Source organism: Gossypium hirsutum, chromosome D11 (genome assembly GCF_007990345.1).
Source record: "Gossypium hirsutum isolate 1008001.06 chromosome D11, Gossypium_hirsutum_v2.1, whole genome shotgun sequence".
In the NCBI taxonomy this organism is placed as follows: domain Eukaryota; kingdom Viridiplantae; phylum Streptophyta; class Magnoliopsida; order Malvales; family Malvaceae; genus Gossypium; species Gossypium hirsutum.
In genome coordinates, this window is record NC_053447.1 from 36,703,862 (window position 1) to 36,718,755 (window position 14,894).

The following is a 14,894-nucleotide window of genomic DNA, read 5'->3' on the forward strand; positions in this document are numbered from 1 at the left end:
AGAACATGACCTTTAGTGGCGCTTTCACCACAAACGCCGCTAAAGACCAAGACCTTTAGCGGCGCTTTTCCCATAACGCCGCTAAAGCCCATGACCTTTAGCGACGCTTTTTGTCACAAACGCCGCTATAGATCAAACCTTTAGCGATGCTTCTCACAAAAACGCCGCTAAAAACATAACCTTTAAAAAATTTATTTTAATCAAATTATATTATTTTTATGATAAATATTATATTATGTTTTATTTTCTAAATTTGAACTTTAAATATACTTTTAAGGATAAATAAAAAAATATTATTTAAATTAAAATTTCTATGAAAATTTTAACTAAATATAAAAATTATGAATGAAGAAAACAATAATGATTTTATCGTAGAAGTAAAAAACTAAAAAGAAAAAGAAAACTATGGATGAAGTAGAAAATCATAAAAAGAAATCTGCAGATGATTTTCTAGCAAAAAAATTTTACATGATTAGTTCATAAAGTCCACATCTTCAGTACACAAGAGAAAGGACTTTACATATCTAAAAGACCATAAAAGGCTTTGCACAAATAGGAAGAAAAAAGCTAGAAAGGAGGTACAAAATTGTACATCTTTATCAAGTAGGAAGTTCTTCTGTGCAGCTGTTTCTGCATTTCCTGTCATCCTTACAACAGCTTGAACATCCATGCTAAGAACACCAAGCCCTGCACTGGAAGCCAGAAAGAAAAGTTTTTATGAGAAATAAAGCTGTGAGGGAATGGATGCAAAGAGCTGTAGAAAAATTATGGTGAAAGATTGAAAGACCAAGCTTTATCTATAAGTCAGCCAAATACCTTCCAGCTCCCACCACAACAATCTTGTGGTTTGGAAAATCATCCAAAGATGGACCTTGTGCTCTTACAGTTCCTAGCAATCCAGCAAGTGCAACTCCAGCAGTTCCTTAAGAGAATTAAGTAAGCACAACTTTCTAATATTGGTGGCATTCATAGTGATGCTGCAACAATCTAAGTTACACTAGAATCTAATCCTATCCATAAAAGTAGCAACTTCCTAGGCCAAGTGCTCACTTGTACGTCATCATTAAACATGCAAAACCTTTCCCGATAGCGTTTTAGTGTTTCAAAGGCCCACTTCATTTGAAAATCCTCAAACTGAATAGGGTAACCATCAAATAAACATCATGGCATGAGCATAAAACAAAAGTCTCACTTCTGAAAGAGAGAAACCTGTACAATAGCCTTAGGCCAACTTGTTAAAACTGCTTCGATGAACTCATCAATAATTGATAAATATTCTTCCCCTTCTAACCTTGGTTGTCTTAGTCTTAAATCTGTCCAAACCCCCAAAAAGAAACATGTCAAAAGAAATCTCCACAATCGGTAAATAAAACAAAGTACCACCAAGCATTTCATATGTTCCATTCTATGAATAACAAAGTAAATAAGCACATATTTTACTCACAAAGTGGGTCTTCAATTAGCTTTAGATTGTTAGTACCAACATCTAGCATAACTGGGAGTATCTGTCAGAGACAAATATTGATATAATAATTAAAGTTCTAACACAAGACAAGAGAGTTGCCATCACAAGAAAATGTTGAAAATGTAAAATACGATAATAACATGGAGCAAACTTTTTCAACAAGATATAATCTACACACACACATTTTGCTTAGCCATAAAAATTTAATAAAATTAAGTCAACCACTAGAATTGTGGGATTACATCATCGAAACAACAACATAAAACACCAACAAAAAACAAAAACACCCTTATAAAAATAGGAAAACACCAGTAAACCAACAACTCTAAAGGCGAACCAAGCAAAAGATCACCACCACGCATAAAACATACAAACAAGATCAAATCACAACAATCTCCCTAGCATTAGCCATTCTATTGGTATCAAAATCAAGATCCTCCATCAGCATCTCAAAGACTTCAACCTTAGTGTGAAAAACCAACTCCTTGATATCATCAACAAAGATTAGTGATTACAAATAATACCTAGAATCTTAAACCAGTATGCCTTTGCAGCACACTTTATAGCTATGGAGCATTAATAAACATAATACAGCCATATGCTTAAACACCACCACTCTTATAGATAACATGATCAGCCAAAACAAAACTTCATATTCAAGCACACAAAACCACCCGATCAGACATTCAAATGCAGCAAAACAAAGGAAAAGAATCAGCATGGACACAAAAAATTCAGACCAAAAAAATTCAGACCATATGGCTATCGACATTCTAAGATTTGATCTATGCAACAACACCATATCAACTCCTTTAAACATCTCCAGATTCTTAAAATAAATAGAACTGCCTCAAACCCCAACCCTTCAAGCATACCATCTTTTAAAATCAATGTTGCCAGAACACCAAAAATTAATGAAATTATTGAAGCAAAAGGTTGAGTATTACTTCCTATAAGTTGGCTCTATATTCCACTACTCTTTCTTCCACCCCTCTCTGAATATATGTAATATGTATATGTATGTGCATGTGTGCGTATAAATTCCAACTCTAGATTGTGTGACAGACTCTATTTTTAGGAGTTCACCATCTATAGACTGCTCCATTATTTTTGTTGTATGATACTACGTGTTTGGTTTCTTTTAATGTATAAAAGGGGTTATATCTTGGGAATAAGAATATATAATTGTTATTGTAAATGAGATTCAGACTCCAAATATATTATGAATCGATTTAAGTCTTTAAGTTGGACATATTATTTTACATTGATTTGCTCATTCAAGATTTATCATATATATATATATATAACTACGTATTAGATTTTCCCAACTATATGCTAGTGGAGACAATAAATTGAACTCATGCATGCTCCATACAAAATTGCACAATGTTAACATTATTACATCATGCATAGACTAAGTTATTAGATGAAATGAGTTTTTTCTTTTTAATGTTATTTTGCATGTAAATAACTTCTTTATATATGTTACCGAAATTAGCATTAATTACTTTTGTTTCCTTTCTTAACTTTTATTCCATAATCTAGAGGTGATTACTTGAGAGAGAGAGAAATCATATTTTTCTGAATGTTTAAGTTATTAGTTATTTTAATTTTAATATTTTTTCTAAGAGAGAAAATTTTAAAATTTGTAATTCACAAAATCATTCATGGTTTTTAAAATTTTGCAAGCAAATATCAAAGAGTTGTTAGGAGTTGAGGAAACTCAAAATGTTATATAGGTATTAGCTACCGCCATCTTGCAATGATTCACAGACATATACTCAAAATGTGCAGTAAGCAATAATTCATAACATGCACAAACTTACCTTTTGAGCAGGCCAATTATATATCATAGACATCATCTCTCTTTTATCCTTTGCACTGAAATACATTCCACGTGGGCGTCTAAATAATCCAGAATAATTTTGGCATACCAGTCCTTATAATCCAGCAATTATAGCAACATGTCCAGGCCTTGACTCCATTGGAGGCTGAACATGAGATACTCCCCAGCGACCTTGATTGATTCTTAATCACATTTCTTAAAAAAGGTGCTCTGAAATTCCCTTCCAAATCTGGCTCGAAAAATTTATCAGCACGTAAACCATCCACTGCAATGATATGGTTTTACCAAGGCGTAGCAATTAGTAATTACACTAAACATTAAAAAATGAGTAATCATTTCAGGAAATGAAATGTTTCAAACATTAAACTGTAGATGCACCACAATAATCATGAACAACCCATCATTGAGTTCTCCATTTTTCATATAAAAAACTTAGCCTTTTAATATAAAGCTAAAATAAGTAAATAACTAACATACCCAAAAGGTTCTTTGTTTCTATTTAGCTGAATCGTCAGATTTGCATCAAACTCAACAAGCCATTTTTCACTATCAATCCTATTCAATAAAATCAAGGGGGTTGAACCCTAAAAAGAGAAGAAAGATGGATTTACCAATAAGAAGAACAAGGCGTTTAACAGGAGGAGAGAAGCATTGGGAGACAAGATCCATGCCATGAACAATGGGGGTCTTGAAGTAGATGTCGAAAATGCTTAACATGTAAACGGCATGGAGGATGACACCAAGTATAACCAGCCATGTTTCTTTCTTTTAACCCATTGCCGTCTCCTGGGTATGCTTGGTTTGCCTAGCTTCGAATCTCGGTTACCCAAGATCCCATCTATATCCACCTTTTTCGTTACCTTGGTTTCTCTGTTGTAACCCAAAATTACTTGGTCTCACCTCTCTATAAACTCTTGCAAGAAAACCTCAAAGTGAATAAGAAATTGGGAGGGACGCAGTTTAGGGTTTGGATTTGGTTGAAAAACTCTTGTAAGGTCTCCATGAATCTGTACCCTTTGAGGAGATGCAGAGGGCTGCCAATTTGGGGAAATTGGGGGGAAAGATAAGGGGAACCGGGGTAGGGGAGAAATTGGGGGGAAAATAAAGGGAATCGATTTTGGGAAAAAGAAGGGGGAAAAATATATTTCATTTGGAATTTTGGGATAAAAAAATATATAAACAAAAAACGACGTCATTTTGCAAAAATATTACTGGCATTTGGAAGAAAAATGTCACTATTGCTCTTTTTTTGTGGTTCTTACCTTACGCTCTATTTCTTACAATTTTTATATTAAATCATTATATCTTTCATATAAATTTTAAAATAAATAATTTTTTAAAATTTTAAGTAATATTTAAAAGAATTAGATAAAATTATAATTTTTAGTTTTTGTATTTCATTTTTATTTGTTCTAATTTGGTCCTATTCAAAATAGATAGTTACTTATCCGTATCAATCTATTATTATTTTTATTTATTTATCAAATTTTTTATAATCTAATATTTAAATATATCAAATGGTTTAGATTAAATATTTTTAAATATAAAAGATTGTATAAAATTTTATTATTTAATAAATCTCAAGTAAACCTTAAATCTTTAACCATTTAATATATATAAAGTTTATCTATTATCTCTTAAATAATTTAAACTATAATTATAATGTTAATCTAAACCCTAAACCCCTAACCCCTATCTCTTAAACATTAAATCATAAAACATAAACCCTAAACCCCAACTCCTAACGCCTAACGCCTAACCCTTAACCTCTAACCCCTAACCCCTCTTTTACAATTATTTAAGAACTTAATTAATATATAAATTAAAAAATAATAATTAATCTAAACCTTAAACCCTAACCCGACCCCAAATCTTTAAATCCTAAATCACTAACTCTTAACCTCTAACCCCTAACCCCTAACTACTAACCCCTAAACCTTATTTAATATATAAATTAAAAAACACTAACTAATCTAAACCTTAAACCCTAAACCTAACCCGAATCCCTAACCCCTAACCCCTAAACCTTATTTAATATAAATTAAAACACACTAATTAATCTAAACCTTAAACCCTAATCTAACATCAAATTCATAAACCCTAAATCACTAACTCTTAATCTCTAACCCCTAACCCCTAGCCCCTAACCCCTAAATCACAACCCTTAAACCAGAATCCCTAATCCATAATCCCTAATTCCATAATCTATAAACCTTAAAATTGTAACTCCTAGATCGGCCTTAAATCCTAAATTAACCACATACCTTAAACCATATACCCTAAACCATATATATTAAGCCCTAAACTATAATGATAATTAATTAAATATTTTAAAATTAATACTATCATATCTTTTACAATTATATATGAAATTATTTAATATATAAATTAAAAATTAATCAGTCATGTACCAAAAAAATTTTAAACTTATTTTAAATAATAGTATTTTAATTTTTCCATTTTTAACAAATATTCAATTAAAAATAAATTGAATTTTAATTAATACAAATAAACAAATTAAATAGTAAATAGAAAGATAAAATATTTTTGTGGCGCTTTTTCAAAAACGCCGCTAAAGATCTGAGCATTAACGGCGCTTTCTCAAAAACGCCACTAAATATCTGAGCATTAGCGGCGCTTTTTCAAAAACGCCGCTAAAAATTTGAGCATTAGCGGCGCTTTCTCAAAAATGCCGCTAAAGATCTGAGTATTAGCGACGCTTTCTCAAAAACTCCTTTAAAGATCTGAGCATCAGCGGCGCTTTTTCAAAAACGCCGCTAAAGATCTGAGCATTAGCGGCCCTTTCTCAAAAATGACGCTAAAGCCCTGAAAGGTCAATAAACGATGCGTTGGGCTTAGGTTTTTAGCGGCGCTTTTTTAAAGCGCTGTTAATGCTCGATCTTTAGCGGCGTTTTATGTAAAGCGCCGCTAATGCTCGATCTTTAGCGGCATTTTTTGTCCAAACGCCACTAAAAGTGTCGCTAAAAGCCTGTTTTGGTGTAGTGGATATATTCTCATAATTATAAAATATAATACACAAATGAAATTTAATATTTATATTATTAATAAAATCTCTGATTGAATAGATGTTATGAATTAATTTACTACCAACTCAGTTAAGAAATTATTAATATACCTTTTTATTAAATGATTACAATTATTATTTTAATTTTTTTGTCTTTTTATACCTTTATATAGCTTTTAATTAAAACAATTAAAATTAACATGTCTATGTTATGAATACTATTAAATGGATGTTCAACCTTTCGCCTTTCATCTTCCGTAATTCTTCACATTTAATCTCCTTGTAACCCCTTTCCTATTTATGTATTAGAAAATGAAGAGTCTAATCTCCTTATATATATAGGAGTATACTACTTGTAACGTGTTATAAAATCGTACTGATGACTTATTCTTGTGTTCTTTACATTATTATTCTATAACTCGTTATCAGTACGATTTTATTCTAGAGTGATAAGTCATTAGTTTACGTCAAAATTTTGTTGGGCTCCAAGCATTAAAATTTAATTGTTTGATTAAAATATCGTAAGTGGCTGCTCGAGATTTGCTTGGGGTTGATAATTTTCTCTTCATTGCAAAGAATGCTCATAGTCTCTACTTCTCATCCACAATTACCTAAGCAAGTCTAATAATTTTTTTTTTAAAATTTGTTTTGATTTCTATTAAGAAATTCAATTTATATAATTCTCTATTTGTATCTCTATGAATTTATAAAATCCTTCTCGAGTTTAATTGTTGCGCTTTCTATGTGGAGATATATATTTGTTATTTTTTTATAGAATTTGTTGGTTTAGTTTTAATTTTGATTAAATTATATGATTGTTCTTATATTTTCTTATCTATTGTAAATCTATATTATATGCAATGATTAGTTCGAAGTCAAATCTAGACATGCTTCAGAATTGTATAACGATATTAATCATGAATTCTTGTAAGAAAACATGTAAAAGATTCTTTAAAATTATGGATTAGTTTTTGAAAGAAAATTATGATAATGAAAAAATGTCTCATTAGATCTACTTCGTTCCCTAAGGTGAATGTAGCATTACATAATTAATCTTAAAAAGGACAAAGTTATAACAATGGTTGTAAGCATTGTTTTTGATGGACTAGTATGGGTATAATAATCACTATAACTATAGTGATTATAATAATTCTTTTCTCTTCTATAGAGTGAAATGATAATTTAAAAGAAAAAAGAGAAAAATTAAAGTTTTCCAAATAGTCCTTCAAAGAGAATGAAAATATTTATATGATACTCGAAGATCATTTGACACTTGCATATTGGTTGAATATTTTGCTAAGGTTTGATTAAAAAAAAAAGCGAACAATATATAGACACATTTGATTTATCACAATGATATTGAAGTAAATTTGCAAACAATGATGACTTTAACAAATTATATTGTTTATTCATTCCTAGAAGTGAATGGAACTTATTGTTATTATTGGCAAATAGATAAGTGGAAGATTGATAGTCCAAAATGTTGCTAAATGTTTATTCCTAAAACAAAATGATCAATGGTTTATACTAGTTAATCATTCTTTGGAGCGGATAATATCTTATGATCTTATTGGCAAAGAATATGAGATGAGTTTACATTATTTTCCGAATTATTTCTTTTTGTAACGTCTCAAATCTTATTAGGTTTGGATTGTTAAATTCTATTAAGAAATTTGATTTGGTATGGTGGTTGAGTGCCTTGAATGTCTGTTTTAGGTCCTGAGTTTGATTTTCTTGTTTTGAATTTTTCCTATTAATTTTGAATTACGTCTAACCTGAGTCTTAGGACTTATCTTTTGATTTTGTGATTTGTTGATAAGGATGAGCCTACTGGTTCAATGGTAAGGCTTCAGCTTACCCCTAAGTCTTGTATTCGAATCTTGCTGTGCATGGGTTAGGATTTTAGTAGAATCTCTATTTTTTTTATTTTAGATTTATCACATCCCTAAAATTACTCCCCCTTTTTATTGTCAAACTTTTCCCACTCCCCATTTTCACGCTTCTTCTCTTTTGTTTCTCCACCTCTTTTGTCACATTCTTTTTCTATCTATGTTTCTTTTGTTTTGTTTCCTACTTATTGCCATTGAGTGTGTGAATTTTGGATGGGCTAAAAAAATTAGGATAATGAAAAAAACGTCTTATTAGATCTACCTTTTTACCTCTTGATTCTTCATTTGCGATCGTAAATCTAAGTAAGGGTAAGTAACGTCAATTTATTTTTTGATTTAAGTTTTAATTCATTCTTTGAGCAAGGTGAGTTGTTAGTGTTTATTCTCATTTTTTTTCATTGTGTTAATCGTTCTTATGGTCTTTGATTAGGCGAAGGGTGTGGAATTTGCGATCCTTCGGTTGAGTGGTCACTATTTCGACGTTGTTATTCTGTGAAGTAGGTGCTCATATGTTGATTTTAGGGACTAATTTCTTTTGGAAAAGAGGGTGTATTTAAGTGAATTTTTGGGTTAAGTCGTGTTTGTTAATTGATGTGATTTGATACCATATGTAGGTTTCAGAGTGCACTGTTGTGTGGTTGCTCAGAACTATCATCAGATGTGTGAATCTAATCTGAAAACTCGACTAGAACTCAAAAAAACCTAAAAATAGAGGTTCTTTGAAACTACTCTGTGTCACATGACCATCTAGCTGGTATCGTGACAGGCCGTTTGCACCACACAGGAGTGTGGTCGTTTGTGTGCCAGACCGTATGGAGCACACGGGCGTGTGCAATTACACGGTCTGAACAAGTAGGCTATGTGGGCCACACAAATGTATGGGCCCTTGTTGGTCAATTTGATGGCCCAATTAGAGGCCAATTAAGAGACTCTGAAATCAGATCTGTGGCTATTTTGTGAGCTTATAAAACCAAATATTGGCCTGTTAGGAAGTATGTTTGGTATGATATAATCGTATAAGCAATATGATATGATATGATCTGTGGGAAAATGTTTAAGTATGCATGTCATACATTTTATTTGATATGGTTATATGTGAGCATGATTATGCATGTGCATTGGGGTGGGATTTGATATGTGATGGAGGCAGTGTATTCTGGCAGTTTTACCACAATTTCTGGTGATTTAACCGTAATATCTGTCTAACAGCTTGACTATACCTTTTTAAGTGGTATACCATCACGTATCGATGTGATTGGATGGATAGAATTTTGTAGTCCTAATTGGTGTGATTGGTTGGACGAATTTGGTGCGTAGCGGATGAGGGTAGGATTTGTTCTCGTATGATATATGTTTCTGAAAATATGAAATTTTGTTATGATTTTTGCATGTGTACATTAAAAGCCTATATGTGGGCCAAGTTACACACTGGACTTCTAGCTCACTCGTTTGTTTCATTCATTTCAAATGATCCTCAGACTTAGGATTTGGCGGCGATTACGGAGCTTGACTCAAACATTTTAATTTTAAGTATGTTTTAAATTTATTATGGACTTTACAAAATTTAGGACTTCTTTTTTTGACAAAAAGACACAAAAAGGTCAAAAATCAATTAATAGAATCAGGCATTACAATTATTTAAAATAGCATATTTGCACATGAAATCCACAACCTTATTGCAACTACGATTGGCCCACTTAACAATAGCAGTAGAAAACATCTCTAACATTTTAAGGGTCTCTTTAGTGCAGTATCCTATGATCGTAATATCCTCTTTACAGTTCTTGAACCTGTTTACAAGACTAGCACAATCAGCTTCCAAGATGGCATTAGCACTATTAAGAGAACGCGCAATCTTAATACCTTCCTCGAAAGCATAAAGCTCTGCCCATTCTGTCGTCATTTCCTCATTTTTGAATCTACCACCCCCACCAATAACGAAGCCATTGGAATCACAAACAATCATACCAAAACCTATTTTATTGTTGAAGACAGTAGCATCAAAATTAATTTTCACCGTCTCACATGGTGGCTTTTCCCATTTTTTTAAGAGCAGGAGTTAAAGGAAGCACTGGCTTGTTGACCAGATTATGGATTTGAAAATCCTGAATAAGAGTTTTGGCCTTTTTCCCAAATAACCCGAGCTTCATCCTCTTTCCCACGAAAAGCAAAATTATTCTAGTTGTTCTAGCTATTCCACAACATAGTTATAAAGTCTGCACCAGCTTTCTTCTCTAAGATACGCATGACATCTTCGATCCAATCAATGCAATAGAGGTAATCTTTGGTGAGGAGCCTACCATCTAAACCACCAAGGGTAAGAATGGCTCGAGCAATAAGGCAACCTTTAAGAGCATGGACGAGGGTTTCTGTACTTGCACCATACCTAGGGCAGTCACTCATAAAGTCCTATTGAATGGAGGAGATCTTGGCATTCATTGGAAAGATATCATAGCCCACATGACAAGTTAAAACCCAAATTTTTGGGAGGGTTTTGAGCTTCTAGATTGTCTTCCAAAAAAATCTACAAGGACCAAAACCCATCTGCTTGAGAAGAAGCCATGAATAGGCAAACTTAGAAGTTTAAAAGCCATAGGGGTTATGGAACCAAACCATTCTGTCGTTTGGGCCATTTGAAATAATAGGTAAGTTACAAATTTGGTCCTCCACATAGCAGCTATAAAGCTTACAAATCCGATCTGTGTTCTAGCTCGTATGGTTATTAACTCATAAATTGCGTACCTTTTTTTTAAAAAAATAGTTGAAGTAGTGGCGTACAAAGATTCACCATTTAAACCTTCAAAGCCCCAATTATCTTTACAGATATTAATACTGTTCCTATCCCAAACTTGCCAGCCGAAACCATTTTCTAGGGCTTTAGCTACTGTAACAATGCTAGTCCAGGTGTACGACGGTTTGTCCACTTTTTTAGGATGGAAGAGGTCGCCATTAGGGAAATATTTTGAGCTAAGCACATGAAAACACAACGTATCTTTAATGGTGAGGAGCCTCCAAACTTATCTGCCAAGGAGAGCCAAGTTAAAAAGACGTAGGCCTTTAAAGCCAGGTCCTCTCATGCCCTTGGGAAGACAAACTTTGTCCCATGCAAGCATTGCCTAGCCTCTACCTTTTTCTTTGCATGCCCACCATAGTTGACATATTTTAGATTGTATCTCCTTTAAGGTACCCCTAGGAGCAAGGAAAACAGATAATGCATAAGTTGGAAGTGATTGGAGAATAGAATTTATAAAAATTTCTTTACCACCGTAAGAAAGAAGCCTCTTGGACCAGTTATTTATCCTGCAAGAAAAATGGTTAAGGATATTATGAAAAGCCAACAATTTCTTTTTTCTGAAAGGGAGGGGTAATCCAAGGTAGTTTTCCAAGTTAACGACCACTCTCATTCGGAGTAAATCACCATAAAGTTGACGTTGGTCCATAGGTGTATTTAGGCTAAAAAATACCATTGATTTGTCAAGGTTTATTTTCTTCCCGAAACTTGCGCAAACTCCCTAAGGATTTTCATAAATTCTTCGACTTCACTTATTTTGTTCCTAATAAAGAGAAGGGCATCATCAGTAAAAAATAAATGGTTAATACAGGGGCCATTTTGACTAGCCCTAGTGCCACGAATATAATCGGTACCTTGTGCATGTAAAAGCATTCTTAAGAAAGCCTTTATGCAAAATAAAAAGAGATAAGGGGAGGGGGTCCCCTTGTCGAAGACCCCTCTCAGGAGCAATAACTTCCAAGAGAACCATATTACATTTAAGCACGTATCTCACCAACCGAACACAACGCATGATTTTATCAACCCGAACATCCTCAAATCCCAAATTCTTCATAACTTTTTCGAGAAAACTCCACTTGATGCAGTCATAAGCTTTGCTCGTGAGTGGTAAGAACATTGTCATGAATCATACAACCCGGGACGAAGGCACTTTGATTCTGACTAATGCAAAGGGGAAAGGGAACCTTTAGACGGTTTGCTAAGACCTTGAAAATAATTTTGTAGATCACCTTGCACAAACTAATAAGACGAAAATTAGTCATGTCATTAGGGTCCTTAATCTTAGTGATAAGGACGATCATCGTATCGTTAAGACAAGAAATGTCCTTGTTACCATTTAAAATATCATGACAAAAATTAAGAACATCTTTACCCACCACCTCATAATTCTCTTTAAAGAAAATACCCAAAAGACCGTCAATCCCAAGAGCTTACGGGGATCCATTTGATTGAAGGCTTCAAGAATCTCATCATCCTTAAATTGCCTAGCCAACATGCTGTTAACATCCTAAGTGACGCTCTTTTGAATGTAACTCAAGTTAAACTCATCATCAGAGGAAGCTTCCGACTTAAAGAGATTATGAAAATAGTCTCAAGCAACCTTACACATATCATTTGTATCATTCACCCAAATACTATTAGAATCCTTTAACCTCTTTCTTCTTAAGTCTGCTAGTGGCCCGAATGTGAAAAAAGCATGCATTTCTATCCTCCTTTTTAAGCCATTTAATATGAGATCTTTATGCCCAATAGCACTCCTCTTCGGCATAAAGATGCAACTTAAGACGAGCAATTTTCAACATGTCAGCATTAGACTCCTCATAAGGGCCATCAACAAGCTTGTCGATCCTTGCAACCAACTTTCGAATACGATTTTTCATCCTTCTATACCAACCATGTTGCCACGAGTCAAGCTCCTCACACACCTTCTCAAGTTTCTCAATAATGTTTGTATCATTACTGCTCCAAGCTTTCTTAATAATATCTTTGGCTTCATTCTCTTTCGACCAGCATGCATCAAATTTAAAGAAAAGTCTCGGGTCTTTGAAATCCTCTTTAGGCTTTCAACCCATAGTATCCATCAAAATAGCATCGTGACTAGAGTTTGCTTGTCTCACTGCGTTTGTCATAAGAAATAGGAGATTATCAATAGTATTAGCAGAGATTAATAATCCATCCAACCTCTCTTTTACCATGTTATTACCATCACGATTATTAACCCACGTGAACCAGTCCTTGTCAGTTTTCATGTCAACAAGAGTCAGCTCCTCCATCTCATCTCTAAACTCGTCCATGGTCACCCTGGATTTCCTATGACCCCCTTCTTTTTCAGAATCATTGATGATGGCATTAAAGTCGCCACCTACGATCCAATCCTCCTTAACTGAGCTTCCCACCGTTCTAAGGATATCCTAAGACTAACTTCTCAAATTTGGATTAGCATGACCATAAAAACCTGTGAACCTAAGACTATTTTGACTCTTTAGTCGAACAAGAAAATCAATATGGTGACTGGAGTGGTTTTGTATAGACACATCAACACCATCTTTTCACAGCCAAGCAACCAGACACCCTCCAAAGATTACGAACACGTGTGAAATTCTTAGAATGCATTTTTGTTTCACATAAAAAGACAACATCAGGGTTATTTGCAATGAGGAGTTGCTTGAGTTCCCAAACTGTCGCAGGGTTCCCAAGCCCATGACAGTTCCAGCAAAAAACACTTCATTGCTCTTGGTGGGGCTGGTCACCAGCCACCGCCCTGCAAGGTGAAAGACTGCCCACAAATTTCCTTCGAACCAATCTAGTAAGACTCTCCTCGTTGTTTTCCCCATTACTCTATTTTGTTCTTTTTCTTTTACATTTCATTCTGCCCCCTCCATCACGTACTGATTTTGTTGGACACTTCTCCATAAGGGAGCAACATTCTGATTCCTCTTCCCCAACTCTGACTTTTTCTTTTCCCTTTAGCGTTGTGAATTCATTTTCATCCCCATTCCCAGCTTTGTTACCATTATTCTCTTTACTCGGGTTTATCTTTTTTTTTCTAGTATTTCAATCTTGTTTCGCCAGTTTCTTCTATTTTGGGTTGACCCCCTAACTGAGCTCTAAGCCAGCTCCCATATTTAAAACTGAGGTTACTCGACTTAAGGTGTTCTTTTTTACTACATTTTTGTGTTATGTGTCCAATAAGGCCGCATATGTAACAGATGACTGGTAACATTTCGAAACACAAACAGTCTCGGTTCCCTCACGTCCAACCAGATGAAAAACCCTTCGAAACGGTCTTAAAACATTTATTTTGACCCTAATCCTTATGTAGTCAATCCAGCCTCCATCTCTATTTCGCTAGTCAATTGCCACAACCTCCCCTATCGCCTTTCCCATATCGATGGAAACCTTTCTATCCATTTTCTCAAAGGGGGTGTTATAAATCCTAATCCAAAATGGCATAATATTAAACACATAGTCATCCAACTCTTGACCCTTTACAAACGGCAACATCGCAAACAAGCTTTGATCAAAAAGCCATGGAGTCAGGTTCAAAATTCTCGTTCGATCGATTTTACCAAATTTCACAAGTATTACTTCTTCATTTAAAGCCATAAAGCTGACTTCTTCCTGGGTAAACTATAAGGATTTTAGAACACGGTATATAGCTTCTCTATTAATTTTTTCCCCAACCATAATCTTTCCAACAGCCCACACCTCGTAACCCTGTATGTTTGCTAAATTCATGTTCGTGCTGATCACCTCTTTTTTTATTCTTCTTCAGAAAAATTTAGCCTTTCCAGCAAATCATTGATATCCTCAGCCATTCTTAAAGCCAGAGATGCGAGCAACCTCAACAAGCACCACCACCAAAACCAAGCAGACCC

General features: G+C 34.1%; 1 protein-coding gene across 3 annotated transcripts; it reads right to left on the reverse strand.

Moving 5' to 3' along the window:
- Positions 1-425: 425 nt before the first annotated feature.
- Positions 426-4,426, reverse strand: LOC107913661 (NAD-dependent malic enzyme 59 kDa isoform, mitochondrial). Of its 3 annotated transcripts, XM_016842310.2 has the most exons (7): positions 3,923-4,426; positions 3,292-3,576; positions 1,445-1,505; positions 1,210-1,313; positions 1,051-1,134; positions 817-922; positions 426-692 (listed from the first exon to the last, which is right to left on the reverse strand). In XM_016842310.2, the coding sequence occupies exons 2-6, from the start codon at positions 3,355-3,357 to the stop codon at positions 890-892; spliced, it is 348 nt and encodes a 115-aa protein (XP_016697799.2). In that variant the 5' UTR covers positions 3,358-3,576; positions 3,923-4,426; the 3' UTR covers positions 426-692; positions 817-889. The 3 variants fall into 3 exon arrangements, 1 of the variants encoding a protein (XP_016697799.2); XR_001688603.2 differs by lacking the exon at positions 1,051-1,134; XR_001688601.2 differs by lacking the exon at positions 1,445-1,505 and having other exon boundaries at positions 817-1,313.
- Positions 4,427-14,894: the final 10,468 nt, after the last annotated feature.